The sequence below is a fragment of the Sus scrofa genome, chromosome 3 (assembly GCF_000003025.6).
Source record: "Sus scrofa isolate TJ Tabasco breed Duroc chromosome 3, Sscrofa11.1, whole genome shotgun sequence".
Classification (NCBI taxonomy): domain Eukaryota; kingdom Metazoa; phylum Chordata; class Mammalia; order Artiodactyla; family Suidae; genus Sus; species Sus scrofa.
The window spans coordinates 114,764,647-114,780,970 of NC_010445.4; the positions used below are offsets into that span (position 1 = coordinate 114,764,647).

A 16,324-nucleotide genomic window follows, 5' to 3' on the forward strand; every position below is an offset into this window, starting at 1 on the left:
CAAAATGTGTCCTTTAAGTTTATATTTTAGCATTTAAGGGTCAGACACAAGATGAGTTTTTTTTTTTTTGGGGGGGTGGCTGCATCCACTGTGTGCAGTGACAGTGCTGGATCTTCAACCTGCTGAGCCACCCCAGAACTCCACGATGACATTCTTTATGCAGGCCTTGAATATACGAGTGGATGAACAATGTTTATATTCTTTACAACTTTCTTTTATACATATATACATGTATTAGGTTTATATTTTGCCTATATTATTATTATTATTTTTGCTTTTTAGGGCCTCATCAGCAGCATATGGAGGTTCCCAGGCTAGGGGTCTAATCAGAGCTACAGCTGTCGGCCTATGCCACAGCCACAGCAACGAGGGATCCACGCTGCATCTTCGAGCTGCACCGCAGCTCACAGCAATGCCTGATCCTTAACCCATTGAGTGAGGCCAGGGATCGAATCCTCAACCTCATGGTTCCTACTTGGATTCGTTTCTGCTGGGAAACTCCTATTTTGCCTATGTTATTATGCACATATAAATATTTAATATAAAAGAGATTGTTCAGTATACCCTTATGTAACTTTTTGTTTTTCCCTCTACAATATATTATAGACACTTTGCCATGTCAATAATGTGTGTGTGTATTATTATTTTTGACATCATAGTAATGTTTAAATTATAGTTGTACAGTGTATTTATCTGTGCCTTATTAGTAGATAGATTATTTAGGTTTTTAAAAAATCTATAACATTCTTTTAAGCATTTCTATATTGATGTATTCTAAAATGTGAAATTTCTGGGTCACAGGGAAAACACCTTTAAAATTTTGATTTTTTTGCCAAATTTCTCTCTACTCTCATTGAACTATTTTTTGTCTACCAAAGCTTGGTGCTTTGAGAACATCTTGAGGACTCAGCAAAGTGAAATTTTTTTCTGTATACTACAGAAAGCTTTATCAGTGTCTAGTAATTATAATAATACAAAATTGTATGGGAAGTGCATGCTTTTATATTGGTTATTAGTGGTCATGGTAACATTAATTTACTTTCATTGATTCTTTATTCCTCTAGGGGCTGCTTATTTTATGGCCCTCCTGGCACAGGTAAAACCTTGGTTGCCAGAGCGTTAGCTAATGAGTGCAGTCAAGGAGACAAAAAGGTGGCTTTTTTTATGAGAAAAGGAGCAGACTGTCTGAGTAAGTGGGTTGGTGAATCTGAGCGGCAGCTTCGGCTTCTTTTTGATCAGGTAAGTAAAGTCAGCTAATATGAGACTATCTTCTTTAAAATATTTAATAATACGTTTAGTCTATAAATACAAATTGTTCACGACAAGGTATAGTTTCCAATCACTATGTTAAATTTAGGATCAGTATTTGAATTTGTATGCCTTAGAGGTATTCAATAACAGTTTCACTCGTACTAATTTAAGATGATTCACAAAATATTTATTGAGATGGCTACTAGGCATACAGTACCATGTTAAGTGCTTTTGAGAACTCTGGATATAATGTATATATTTCTGTATTATAATCTAGCCGAGGAAATAGAACAAGTGTGAAAAGTTAAATATCTATGAAAGACAGTTCACAAAGCAGTATGTTACTTATTTTCATGACTTCTAAATAGGGTGTTGGAAGAATTCAGTAATAAGTCAGTCCTTTTAAGAGGCAGGTTAAGGCGAGTGAATATAATATATAATGTCTTTACTATTTATCTATAATGGTAACTTTAAAAATAAAACTTATAATCACTTATAAAATCAGTCCTGGGAGTTCCTGTTACGGTTCATCGGTAATGAACCCAACTATATCCATGAGAATGTGGCTTTGATCCCTGGCCCCACTCAGTGGGTTAAGGATCCGGCGTTGCCATGAGCTGTGGTGTAGTTTGCCAATGTGGCTCCAATCTGGCATTGCTGTGGCTGTGGTATAGGCCAGCAGCTGCAGCTCTGATTTGGCCTCTAGCCTGGGAACTTCCATATGCCTCAAGTGCGGCCCTAAAAGAGAGAGAGAGAGAAAAAAAAAATAGTCCTGGAGTTCTCTTGTGGTGCAATGGGTTAAGCATCCAATGTTGTCACTGCCGAAGCTTGAGTCACTGCTGAAGTGTAGGTTTGATACCTGGCCTGGGAACTTCCTGAGGACTCAGCAAAGTGAAATTTTTGCCATGGACACAGCCCATGCCCTGAAAAATTAGTCCTGATGTAAACTCACTTTTAATTGTTTGAGCTACTGAAAAAAGTCATTCATGCTTGGCAATGAAATTTATGTTTTGTTATGTCTAAAGAAATCACATGAAATTTAAAAAATGCTTTCAATGAGCATTTGTTGAATACCCATTTGAGTTGATATGTATCACTTTGCAATTGGTAAAGAACTTCAAATATTATTTTTAGTTAGTATTAAACTGCTGTGTTTTATTGAAAAACTTAGGGTTTCCAAAGGAGACAGTTTGGGGGTGGGAGATGTGCTAGGGGTTTGGGATGGAAATGCTATAAAATTGGATTGTGGTGATCATTGCACAACTATAAATGTAATAAATTCATTGAGTAAAATGAGAAAAACAAAACAAAAAAACCTGCTGTGTTCTAGATAATAGACCTAGAAAGAAGAATAAAGTAGAAACCTGTTTGTGTAGATACCAATTTGGAGCTGCAGCTGCTGGCCTATGTCACATCCAGATCTGAGCCAAATCTGTGATCTGTGCCACCCGCCAGATTCCGAGTGGGGTCAGGGACAGAACCTGCGTCCTCATAGATAAGAGTTTAGATTTAACCCACTGAGGCACACAGGGAACTTCTTGCTCTGGTTTTCTTAATGGTGTCTGCAAACTTGTCTTTTGCCCATTGGTCAGCAGAAACTGCTTCTCTCTCTCTCTTTTTTTTTTTGTCTTTTGTCTTTTCTAGGGGTGCACCCTTGGCATATGACGTTCCCAGACTAGGGGTCTAATCGGAGCTATACCTGCCGGCCTATGCCAGATCAACTCTGAAATGCTTATCACAATGATTGGCATTAAATATACTATATATACTTCCTTTTTGTAATTATGTGAGGCTGTAGTTGTAAAAAAGAGGTGTGCGTTTCATGTGTGTAAGAGTAATAATTAAATCTTTACTCTTTGGGATTTCCTGGTGGCCTCATGGTTAAGAATCTGTTGTTGTCATTACTGTGGCTTGGGTCACTGCTATGGCTTGGGTTGGATCCCTGGCCCAGGAGCTTCCTCATGCCTTGGATGTGGCCAAAAAAACCCTTTGCTCTTTCTCTCTTATTACATAATTCTAGTCTTAGAAAGTGTTTTCTGAAACCTAAGTTTTGTGGTTGAATTGTCTTTTATTTAAAATTATTAGGAGATAGAGTTTCAGTCTTGGCGCAGTGGAAGCTAATCTGGCTAGGAACCATAAGATTGTGGGTTTGATCTCTGGCCTCGCTCAGTGGGTTAAGGACCCGGTGTTGCCATGAGCTGTGGTGTAGGTCGCAGATGTGGCTTGGATCTGGTGTTGCTGTGGCTCTGGTGTAGGCCGGCAGCTATAGCTCTGATTAGACCCCTAGCCTGGGAACCTCCATATGACGCGGGTGCAGCCCTAAAAAGACCAAAAAAAAAAAAAAAAAAATTTTTATTAGGCGCTCCTGTTGTGGCTCAGTGGATTAAGAATCAAACAAGTATCCACGAGCATGCGGTTTCGATCTCTGGATTCACCCAGTAGATTAAGGATCTGGCATTACCACAAGCTTGGATCTGGTGTTGCTGTGGCTGTGGTGTAGGCTGGTGGCTGCAGTGTCTTATTTGACCCCCTAGTCTGGGAACTTTCATCTGCTCTGGGTGCAGCCTAAAAATAAAAAAAAAAAAATTATTAGAAAACCCTGGAAGTTTAATGAATAGCATTATCAGTAAAGGAGAAATGAAAAATTTGTATTTTAGTAAGCTGACCTTCCTATCAACTAAGTATTTGCTCTAAGTAATTTTGAAATAAAAAGAAACTTTTTATTTGAGGAAATTACAAAGAGTTTTTATTTGTAATCTACTGTTTATTTATCTTAAATTCCTGGTTAGATCTAAATTTAGTGAGAAAAATAACACTAAATGTGAAAGAATTAGAATGAAAATGAGATAACATTCTTTATTCGAAAGTTAGTCAAGGGAAATCCTATTGCGGCTTAGAGGATTAAGCGTGGGAACTTCCATGTGCCACAGGTGTGGCCCTAAAAAGCCAAAAAAAAAAAAAAAGAAAAAGAAAAAAGTCAAGAACAAGAAGTTTGATGACTGTTGGCCATCTAAAATATTTCTGGTAAGAAAGGTAAATTGGTATATCAATGGAAAGCAATTTGCAAATATCTAAGTTAGAAATGAGGAGTTCCCGTCGTGGCGCAGTGGTTGACGAATCCGACAGGGAACTGTGAGGTTTAGGGTTCGATCCCTGGCCTTGCCCAGTGGGTTGGGGATCTGGCGTTGCTGTGAGCTGTGGCATGGGTCACAGACGAGGCTCGGATCCTGCGTTGCTGTGGTTGCTGTGTTTCTGGCGTAGGCTGGTGGCTACAGCTCTGATTCGACCCCTAGCCTGGGAACCTCCATATGCCGCAGGAGCGGCTCAAGATATCAGAAAAAGACCAAAAAAAAAAAAAAAAAAAAAAAAAAGAAATGACTCATGCCTTTTGAGCCAGTAGTTCCACTTGTAGAATTTTTTATGTTGATATAGTTATGTGGAATGTTATGTGTACACAGATATTTATTCAAGCATTGTTTTTAATAGGAAAATTTTGAGAACATCTTAAATGTCCACGAGTAGGATACTGGTCTAATTATGACACATCCATACTGTGGGGAATTTTGTAGCTGTTAAAAAATGAAGCAGGAGTTCCCGTCGTGGCGCAGTGGTTAACGAATCCGACTGGGAACCATGAGGTTGCGGGTTCGGTCCCTGGCCTTGCTCAGTGGGTTAACGATCCGGCGTTGCCGTGAGCTGTGGTGTAGGTTGCAGACGCGGCTCGGATCCCGCGTTGCTGTGCCTCTGGCGTAGGCTGGTGGCTACAGCTCCGATTCAACCCCTAGCCTGGGAACCTCCATATGCCGCGGGAGCGGCCCAAGAAATAGCAACAACAACAACAACAACAACAACAACAAGAAGACAAAAGACAAAAAAAATGAAGCAGGTCTTGAGAGTTCCTGCTGTGGTTCATTGCTGCTCAGATTGCTGAGGAGGTGTGGGTTCAATCCCTGGCCCAGAGCAATGGGCTAAAGGATCTGGTGTTGTTGCTGTAGCAGCAGCAGCAGCGGCGGCGGTGGCGGCGGCGGCGGGCGGCGGCGGCATAGTTCTCAGTTACGGTTCAGATTATATCCCTGGCCCTGGACTTTTATATGCTGCAGGTGTGGCCATTAAAAAAAAATGGTGGAAGCTGATTAAAATATCTTGTTACATAAAATAGGCTGTGTTAAGTGATAAAAGCAATGCATATAATCTGTTTAAATGCATTAAATAGTGTGTAAAATATATTCCTGTTTATGTGTATAAATGTTTATGTGGGAGAATAAACAAACTGGAAATAGTAGTTGCCTATTGGGAGAGGACCTTGTGGTTGGGGACTGGAGTGGTAAGGAGCTTTCCTTTTAATTTTCTTTTTTATTTTTATTTTATTTTATTTTTTTTGTCTTTTTGTCTTTGGAGGACCGCACCTGCTGCATATGGAGATTCCCAGGCTAGGGGTCCAATCGGAGCTCTAGCCACCAGCCTACACCAGAGCCACAGCAATGCCAGATCCAAGCCATGACTGTGACCTACACCACAGCTCACGGCAACGCCAGATCCTTAACCCACCAGGTGAGGCCAGGGATTGAACCCGCAACCTCATGGTTCCTAGTCGGATTCGTTTCTGCTGAGCCACGACAGGAACTCCAAGCTTTACTTTTTAGTGTATAGTCTTTTTTTACCTGCTGCATGTTGTACCATTTCCTTATGTCTCCTATTAAGAAAATACAGTAATTAAAAATGAAAATTAATGTAATACTGTTTGTTTTCTTTTTATACTAGGCATATTTGATGAGACCTTCTATAATATTTTTTGATGAAATAGATGGATTAGCTCCTGTTCGCTCTAGCAGACAAGATCAGATACACAGGTAATTTTTTTTCCTAATCTGATTATATCGAATCCTTTTCATTTGTTGACATGGTATTTAGACTTAGCCCTTGGTTAAGTGCTATGAGGCTTATAAGATGTGATCTGTGTCCTTGAGGAGGATTTATTTTATTTAGCACAGGGGTCAGCAAACCTTGACATATGGGCCAAATCTTGCCTTCTCCCTGTTTTGGTAATTGAAGTTTTATTGGAACACAGCCATATTCATTCCTTTTAGTGTTATATATGGCTCCTTTTGCACTCCAGGAGCAGCTGAGTGAGTTGTAAGAGAAAGATCCTATGGCTCGCAAAGGCTAACACATTTATTTTGCGGCCCTTTACAGAAAAAATTTGACTAACCCTTACTTAACATTTTTGAAATTTTTCCATGTCGTGTATAGTAATATTTTGTTCCTTTTAATTTCTGAGTAGTGCTTCTTGAGCGTTGTCTGTGTGTATATATATCTATACCACAATTTATTTGTAATTTCATCTGATAGAGATTTCGTTTGCTTCTATTTTTGGCAATTATGATAACACTACTATGAATATTTGCATGCATGTTTCTATGGGGATATAAGTTTTCATTTTTTTTTTTTTGGTAAATACCTAAGAGGGAAATGGCTGGATCCTATGGTAAATATATATACTGTTTTTCAAAGTGGTTTACCATTTTATGTTCTTACCTGTAATATATGAAGATTTGAGTTCCTCATCATTCTTGCCAGTATTTGATGTTTTTACTCTTGTCAACTTTTGACATTCTAGTGGATGTGTAGTAGTGGATTAATTCGTATTTTCCTGATGACTAATATTGAGCGTCTTTGTATTAGCTTATTGCCAATTCATATATATTCTTTTGTGAAATGTCTAAGACATTTTACCCTTTTTTTTAAAAAAAAAGTAATCATATTGTATGTCTGTGTTGTCAGATTTTTTTTTATATACTCTCAAAACAAGCAAAATCTTGCCAGATCTGTGGGGTTTTTTTGTTTTTGTTTTTTTGTTTTTTAGGGCCATACCTGTGGCATGCGGAAGTTCCCAGGCTAGGGGTCAAATCAGAGTTGCAGCTGCTGGCCTACACCATAGCCACAGCAATGCAGGATCCGAGGTGTACCTGTGCCCTACACCACAGCTATGGCAATGCCAGATCCTTAACTCACTCAGCGAGGCCAGGGATTGAACCTGCATCCTCATGGATGCTAGTGGGGTTCCTTACTGCTGAGCCACAATGGGAACTCCTGTATGTAGACTTTTTGATGATGGCCATCCTGGGTGGTGGTGTGAGGTGGTGCCTCATTGTAGTTTTATGTTGCATTTCTCTAATAATTAGCAATGTGGAGTATCTTTTCATGTGTTTTTTGGCTGTCTCTATGTCTTTTTTTTTTTTTTTTTTTTTCTTTTCTTTTTAGGGCTGTACCCGTGGCATATAGAAGTTCCCAGGCTAGGGATCGACGAATCTCAGCTGCAGCTGTGTCTTCTTTGGAGAAATGTCTGTTTGAATCTTCTGCCCTTTTTTTTTGATTTTTATTATTTTTTTTAATATTGAGCTGTATGAATTGTTTGTATATTTTGGAGACTAATCCCTTGTCAGTTGCTTCATTTGCAAATATTTTCTTCCATTCTGTGGGTTGTCTTTTTGTTTTTGTTTTTTTTATGGTTTCCTTTGCTGTGCAAAATCTTTTAAGTTTAATTAGGTCCCATTGGAGGTGGATCTGAGACGATATTGCTGTAGTTTATTTCAGAGAGTGTTCTGCATATGTTTTCCTCTAAGAGTTTTATGCTATCTGGTCTTAGACTTAGGCCTTTAATCCATTTTGAGTTTATTTTTGTGTCTGGTGTTAAGAGAGTGTTCTAATTTCATCCTTTTTTTTCCCATGTAGCTCTCCAGTTTTTCCAGAACCACTTAAGAAATTTTCTTTTCTCCATTGTATATTATTGCCTCTGTCGTAGATTAGTTGACCATAGAGCATGGGTTTATTTCTGGGCTTACTATTCTGTTCCATTGATCTAATGCATGTCCAATATATATTCAGAAGCCTTAAACAAATCCTGTTTAGAATAATACAAGAAAGTTAAATTACAACCTAATATCATTTGTGAACTGGTTATAAAAATCCATTTTATTAGCATTTAAGACTGGCAGAAGTAAGTGTAAGCAGCAATTTCTATAATGTTTTTTTATAACTTTTTTTTTCTTTCCTTTTTAAAAATTTTTAATTTTCTCTGAAAATTTTGTTACAGCTCTATAGTGTCAACCCTTCTTGCTCTTATGGATGGATTAGACAATAGGGGTGAAATTGTTGTTATTGGTGCTACAAATAGACTTGATTCTATAGATCCTGCTCTCAGGAGACCTGGTCGTTTTGACAGAGAATTTCTTTTCAACCTTCCTGATCAAAAGGTAAGAGTTTCTGTTTTCTGTGTATTAAGATTCATTTGTGATTCAATTATGAAATGCGTTTATGTGTGTGTGTGTATACACACACACACATACACACATACGTATATACACATACTTTGAAGCACTTGGTGTTATATGGCTTTGATTTTGGATCTCTGGTATTTTATGAAATTTCATTTTAAAAATTTAGTGCTTATGGTGTATCTTAGTTCATACTTTAAAAATGCCTTATAATTATTGATTAATTTAGTCTTTATTAATAATCATCAGAAAATTTATGAATTTTAGGACGTAACAGTGGTTTTTTGGTTACTGTAGGTGTTTACTCTTTTCTTTAGTTCTCCAAATGGTAGAAATTATCTTGTGTGTCTCTTGTTAGCCAAAGTAGCTTTCTTCCCATAAACATAATGTTTTTAGTGTTAGTGCCTTTATAAATAAGAGACCAGTTTGTAAATTTTCATGTAAATGACTATGATATCTTACTCAGTTAAAAGCAGCAAATGCTATTCATTGTAGTGTAGCTTTTTTTTTTTTTGTCTTTTTAGGGCTGCAGCCACGGCATTTGGAGGTTCCCAGGGGAGGGGCCCAATTGGAACTACAGCCGCTGGCCTATACCACAGCCACAGCAACGCCAGATCTGAGCCGTGTCTTTGATCTATGCCACAGCTCTCGGCAACACTGGGTCCTTAACCCACTGAGCAAGGCCAGGGATCGAACCTTCATCCTCATGGATACTAGTTGGGCTTGTTAACCACTGCATCACAATGGGAACTCCAATTGTAGTGTAGCTTTTAAAAGAATATATAGTTAAAACAGGGCAATGTGTAGTCATTGACTATGTAAAGTGTTATTTAATGTATCATGCAATGTTCTTTTTGCTTATTTTTACTTGCAATTTTTTTTTTTTTTTTTTGCTTTTTAGGGCCACACTTGCAGCATATGGAGGTTCTCAGGCTAGGGGTCAAATTGGAGCTGCAGCTGCCAGGCTCCACCACAGCCACAGCAATGCAGGATCCAAGCCATGTCTGTGACCTGCACCACAGCTCACAGCAATGCCAGATCCTTAACCCACTGAGTGAGATGAGGGGTAGAACCTGCTTCCCCATGGATCCCAGCCAGATTCCTTTCTGCTAAGCCACAATGGGAACTCCTTGCATTTCTTTTTTAATTTTGTTTTGACCAGTTTAATCATTGACTATTGTTTTCACTGGGAATTTGAGAGGAAGAGACATATATAGAGAAGATACTGTATTTGACAATGCTTCCTATGTAATTTAATATATCAAACCTTAAACATTTATTACATATACCTATATAACCTAAAGAGGGCAGAGAGAAGGCACTGCATGTGAACATTACATACACACAAACACACACACACACACACACACACACACACACACAAACTTGGTATTATATGGCTTTGATTTTGGATCTCTGTAAAATGCCTGGTTTGCATAAATAGATGTGAAAGGCTTAGTGATTAGTACAGTATAGAGGAATATAGGGAAATGAAGGTAATGGCTCTGCTGTATACAGGAATCTTAAGTAGAGCAGCCATACCTCAGTTTGACAGTCTGCACAGTCGCTCTATTTGTCTCAGTTTTGGATTGACTATGTAATTTACAGGCTTTTATTTGGCACCAAATTTATTTCCGCTTTTAGGATAGGAAACATTGTGTATACAAGATCATGTCTTTACCCACGTGAGCTTCTAGGACTGTACCAGTGCATAGAGGCATGCTTAGAGGAGACAAACTAAAGTAGGTGTAATCCACTTTAGTATGGGGAAGCATGCTATCTTGTTGCAACTGTCCAGGCACTTCTTTTAGGCTCTGTTGGTAGGTGGGGAAAGTGCTTATCTCTGAGACATGGCCAGTGTTCATTTCTGCACATGTAGTCCATATGTCAACCAAGCCCTCACAATTCAGTTATAGTGCACACAAGTCAGAGATTTAGCAGTATTGAGGTCTCAAACAGCTCTCTCCAGTTGAATTTTCTGTGATGATGGAAATCTGTATTTGCATGGTCCAGTGAGCATTGTCCAGTTTGGTACCTAATAGCCATGTGTGGCTGTTAAACACCTGAAATGTCACTAGTGTGATTCAGGATTTGAATTTTAAATTTGATTTAAATTAAAATTGTAGCTAAATTAGCATTATGTGGCTAGTGGCTTACTGTATTGAGCAGCATGGATCTTGATCATAGTTTTCCATGTTAACTTTAAATTTCTAAGTTTCAAGGAAGTTGTGCTAAACCTACAGTCATTTTTCTTGGCCTGGGTCTGTGGAAAAAGCCTCGAATTTTTTCCTTAGGAAGTACTTAAAGTCATAAGAGTAGATCATACAAGTCTTCTGTCTTAAGGAGTAGTCAGTAGGTAAGGGGAAAACTAGGAGAGTGGGATTCTGGAAGCCATGTGAAGAAACTGTGTCAGTGAGGGAGCTATAATTAACTATGTCACATGTTGCTAAATTAAATCACATGATGATAGAAGGTTAGCCATTGTATTTAGCATTACATACGTCCTCAGTGAAACCTGGTGGGCACAATTTCACCTGGAGGTGGGTGCAAAAAAGCTTGACTGGAATATGGTTAGTTTAAGAGAATGGGAGGGGAGGATTTGGAGACAGTGAATGAAGGTAAATTTTTCAAAGTGTTTTGCTGTAATAGGAAGTAAATAATTGAAGTGACAGATGGAAAATCGGGGACAAGAGATGTTTTTGTTATTTTTAAGATGGGAGAAATATCCAGTAGGAAAGGAAATTTTTGGTGATGAAATTGAGAATGGAGAATCGGGATAGGATTTGGTACGAGTGAAGAGAATGACTTTAGATAAGAATTTGATAGTTTGTCTGTGATAATAGATAGGAAACAGAATATTGTGGAGTATACATGCTGACAGGTAGTCAGAGGTGATGTGGGGTATCTTTAGAAGTTTTCTTCTGATTGCCTCAGTTTTCTCAGTGAATTAGGAAGCAAGGTCTGAACAAGAGGCTGAGCATGAAGACAGAGAAACTATGGTCCAGTCCACTGGGAGATAGCCTAATGAATGACATAGAGAAGGTTTAAGGGCAATAGTAAGGGTCCATTGGGTCATTAATTTACATTGATATCATCAGTGTCTCATATTAGTCTGTAGTTTGGCCAGTGGAACGTCATGACTCTTGCTGTTGGACCAAGTAAAAGTAAAAAACGAGGACGTATAAGTAAGTCTCAGTGCCAGATTTTAATAATTTGTTAACTTTTTTTTTTTTAAATCCCCCTTTGTCAGTATATACCATATGTGTTTTATTTATTTATTTTTTTTGAGGGCTGCACGTGCAGCATATGGAAGTTCCTAGGCTGGGAGTCTATTTGGAGCTGCAGCTGCTGGCCTATGCCACAGCTACAGCAATGTGGGATTGGGGCCGCATCCGTGACCTGTGTGGCCGGCACCTTTCAGCAATGCTGGATCCTTAACTCACTGAGTGAGGCCAGGGATCAAACCTACATCCTCATGGATACAAGTTGGGTTCTTAACCTACTGAGCCATATAAGGAACTCCAATATATACTATTTTTTTATGTAATGTTGGACTCTAATTGCTAATATTTTTTTTCTTTTTGGCTGCACTTGGCATGTAGAAATTCCTGGGCCAGGATTCGAACCGTGTCACAGCAGTGACAATGCTGGATCCTTAACCCACTGAGCCACAAGGAATTCCTTGTTAACTCTTTATTAGTGTAAAATAGCACATATCTTCTTCTTACATCTTCTTCTCTTTTGAAAGAAAAAAAAAAAAAAAAACTAGAGTTCCCTTCGTGGCACAGTGGAAACAAATCTAACTAGGAACCATGAGGTTGCAGGTTTGATCCCTGGCCTTGCTCAGTGGGTTATGCATCTGGTGTTGCCATGAGCTTTGGTGTAGGTCGCAGATGTGGCTTGGATCTGGTGTTGCTGTGGCTCTGGTGTAGGCTGGCAGCTATAGCTCTGATTAGACCCCTAGCCTGGGAACCTCCATGTGACGCAGGTGCAGCCCTAAAAGACCAAAAAAAAAGAAAAAAAAAAATCAACGTAAAATTGTTTAAACTTTTTTTCCCAATTAATTCACTTAATATTTATGGAGATTATTAGCGTGTACTAAATGTATAAGCATGAGATAACTTACAGGATGATAATATGTTTCTTCACTTGATTGAAAACTTTTTCACTTAAAACTTTTTTTCGGGTTTTAAAATTATTTGTTGTTTAGCTCATTGTCAGTCATGATTCTTTATGCATAATAGAACCAAAAGATCTATGAAATCTAAATATAAAATTTGTTTACAAGTTATTATTATAGCACATTACATTTTTTAATTTATATATTTAGATGGTAAAAATGATGTGGAAGGAAGTGAAATTTAGTTTTCAGTTCTGGTCCTAGATGACTATGTTGTCACATGTGCTGCTAGTCAGGTTCTTTTACTTCAAAATATTAGACGTCTTAGTTTGTGAAACAGAGATAAGATCTCTGCTACATAGCTTGCAGGGATATTATGGGAATCAGAGTTGATGTGGATGCCAAGGTGTTTAAGTTTCTTTTAGAATAAACAATGTTTTTCTGGCATACGGTTAGTTCATAAATTTGATCTAGTTAATATATTTGAGGGGTTGATGATATTTTATTTGCACTTTTTTCCTTAGGCAAGATTTTATTTATCTGTGCTTTTCTTCTTAGGCAAGAAAACACATTTTACAGATACATACCAGGGATTGGAATCCAAAACTGTCAGATGCTTTTTTAGGTGAATTGGCTGAAAAATGTGTTGGTGAGTGCTATTAATTGAATTTTTTAATTGTAATTATTTGTTCTGCTCAGCTTCCCTTTCCCCTTATATTTGGAATGTGAATGAATAAAGTGATGTTTTTGTGCAATAGATGACTTTAAATGTACAAATTCTTTTAAACGTATTATCACTTGAAGTTTGAACACATCTAAATTAGAATTTTAGCTTCTGTTAGGTGTTTTGATTAACAAAGCTTGGTAGTAATATGCCTTTCATTGAGTGCTGGATTTCCAATATTACTACACTGTCTCCTTTTAGGAATTGTCCCCTTTCAGAAATTTTACTAAGAAAAGAAAGCTTAAACTTGAGAGATAAAGGTCCACGTATAGGGCAGGACTGTAGTCTTTTACTTTGCAGTTTACATGATGGACTCATCCTCATGCCTGTGGTCCAGAAAGAAGCTGAATAAGAGGAGTCTTCAAAGAAAATGCTTAATGACACCTGCTAGTATTTCCTCAAATGTAAAACTTTTCAAGTTCACATTAAATTATTCTCAGAGTAGAAAATCTCCCACAGAGTGAATGAACACTACTGTCCTAAAAGGATATAGTGAGAATGTTTTATGTACATGCATGATCATACATAGGAGATGAATTCACAGGTTTTAGAATTCAGGATTTTGGTTCTAATTAGGTCTGAAATAAAAATGAATATGTTATTAAGCAACTGAATGTACACACATTTTTCCTTCATTCTTTTTCTGTCTTTTGTCTATTTTTCTCTCATTCTCTTAAAAATATAAATTAAAAAAATCTCTCCATAAACTTTTTAAAGCATTATGAGGAAATCCCCCAAATAAGTCCACTAATAGTCAGCCGTCTACTTGGGAAAACTTTAAAGTTACCCAAACCAAAAAGAACAACTTAGTTAAAAAAATCATTGTGGTCCACCATCAAATACTTAAAACTTAAATAGAACATTAGTCCATTCAGTTAGCTACATCCGAATTATCCTCTTCATCCACAGGGACCTCCATCTCCGAAGCAGCATCCCTCAGCTTTTGAACCACAAAGACCTCGACATCTTCTGGTGAGGAGAAAACGTAAATCTCTCCAGCACTACTCCAGTTTAAGCTTTGCCTGGTATAAGAGAGCATGCGCCAAACCCATTTCATGTAAATTTGGCTTGACCTTTGCAAAGCCTTGTGCTGCTTTATGGGAGAGGGTGGTATTTGGTACAAAATCCAGTCTTTTCCCTTTTTGAGATTTGACCCCGTTTATTTTCTGCTGCTTTTAGGATATTATTGTACTAGAGTACAGATCAGAATGAGAAATCTTTTGTAGATTCTTCTGTGAATTTGTCACAGAATGATCCTGAACTGAAATAAGCAGAAATCTTCAAATAATTTTGGAAATTCCCTGAGAGTAATTTAAAAATTACTTTCTATGACCCTATCTACTATCTGAAATGTTAAACACTCTAAATTAATTCTTCATCCTAAATATTAGATTCTTAGTTTCCTTTTTCATTTCCAAAGACCACTACTTCTCATTTTTCCAAATTATTTATTTTACCTTTTAGTTAGTTTTGAAGTTAAAAAAATTTTATGACATGCTTTCTTATAGGACTGAAAATCTTTCTCTTACCATTTTTAGGGGTGGCACTGATGGTTTAGAATCTGCTTATATACACACCATTTTCTTCCTGGAGAGTGACATAAAAATAACATTATAATTAACTGACTTCTGTTTTTGATTGTGACATTGATTCCATTAAAGAAACCCGTTCATATTAAAAAAAAAAAATCAAGTGGAGGTCTGCAAACAGGAGTGACATAGCAATACATTTAAAATTCATTATGAACTTATCATTTACATATCCTAAAGGTGTTTTAACGTGTATGGATTCAGTTGAGTGAAATCTATGCCTAATAAAAGAGTATGCAGTCTTGATGAACAACTGCAGAGATAGTTGACCTCTTGTCAGAGGTTGAGGATTTGGTAACTTTTGCCTTGAAATGAATTCCCAAGTACTTGGAAGTGTTTGCATGCATAATAGGTATGAATTTTAGTAGTCTGCAAGTAATTTTGGTATCCAGAACATGTGCGCAAGTAGTAGGCGCTTAAGGTTAACAAAGAGCTTCAATCTAATCAATATTTCTCTATTCATTTTCACTAAGAGGGCCAAAAACAAAGGGTGTCTTATCAATGAGACGTTTTATCTTGTAGGCCTTCACTGTTCAGTATTTTACTTAAAAAGTAACTTTATACATTTTTAAAATCTTTTTCTAGTTTACAACCTCTTTGAATAGTTTGTATTTTCAGTCTTTCAGATGGATTTCCATCTTAATAGTAGTATTCAAGACTGCTTTCTTTTTTGGTGTCTAGTTATGTGTGTTCAGCAGAGTATTAGAATTGTAATGGTAGAATTAGCATGGTTATCGAATTTTTATTGGAGGGTTTCGATACTTTGTCAACTTTTAAAAGGCTGTAGTATATTTTCACTATTTCTGGAATTGTCATGTCATCTATTTTTCTAAACCAGGACCCTTTGAAAGTGAAAAAATATGCTATTAATTATGATAAGGCAAGCGGCCTAAACCAAGACACGTGGTCACCCTTAGTATAACCCATTTAGTCATGGTTATGATGAATCAGTAATTCTACTTTAGAGTCTAGTAAAGAAAGTATATTCTTAATTCATTAGTTCTCAGTTTTTTTCATATCAGAATCACTTGTAGTGCTTTTTCAAAATATACATTTATGATATGAAACCACCAGAGATTCTGATTCACTGAATTTGTTCAGAATCTATTCTTGATTAACTTTCATGGTTTATTCAGATGAGTGGTCAAAGCCGACAACCACAGATTTAAACTAGTAGTTCTCAATCACAAGCAAACGTAAAGAAGATAAATCTTACTGTTTATAATCTATTGGTTATAATAATCCATGTGAAAATTTACTTCTTTAAATGGAGTCTATTGTTGATACATTTTAAAGTTAGCTTTAATAAATTAAGAAAAAATGAACAATACATTGCTGTTATGTAATTAGTATATTATGTCAGACA

General features: G+C 37.1%; 1 protein-coding gene across 3 annotated transcripts in view; it reads left to right on the plus strand.

Annotated features, from left to right (window-relative positions):
- ATAD2B (ATPase family, AAA domain containing 2B) overlaps window positions 1-16,324 on the plus strand; it is a 121,481-nt gene that overhangs the window by 42,422 nt on the left and 62,735 nt on the right. For all 3 annotated transcript variants that reach the window (XM_021087782.1, XM_021087781.1, XM_021087780.1), the window contains exons 12-15: window positions 1,065-1,239; window positions 6,013-6,101; window positions 8,345-8,504; window positions 13,204-13,294. In XM_021087782.1, coding sequence (XP_020943441.1) covers window positions 1,065-1,239; window positions 6,013-6,101; window positions 8,345-8,504; window positions 13,204-13,294 — 515 coding nt within the window. The remainder of the gene's footprint in view (window positions 1-1,064; window positions 1,240-6,012; window positions 6,102-8,344; window positions 8,505-13,203; window positions 13,295-16,324) is intronic.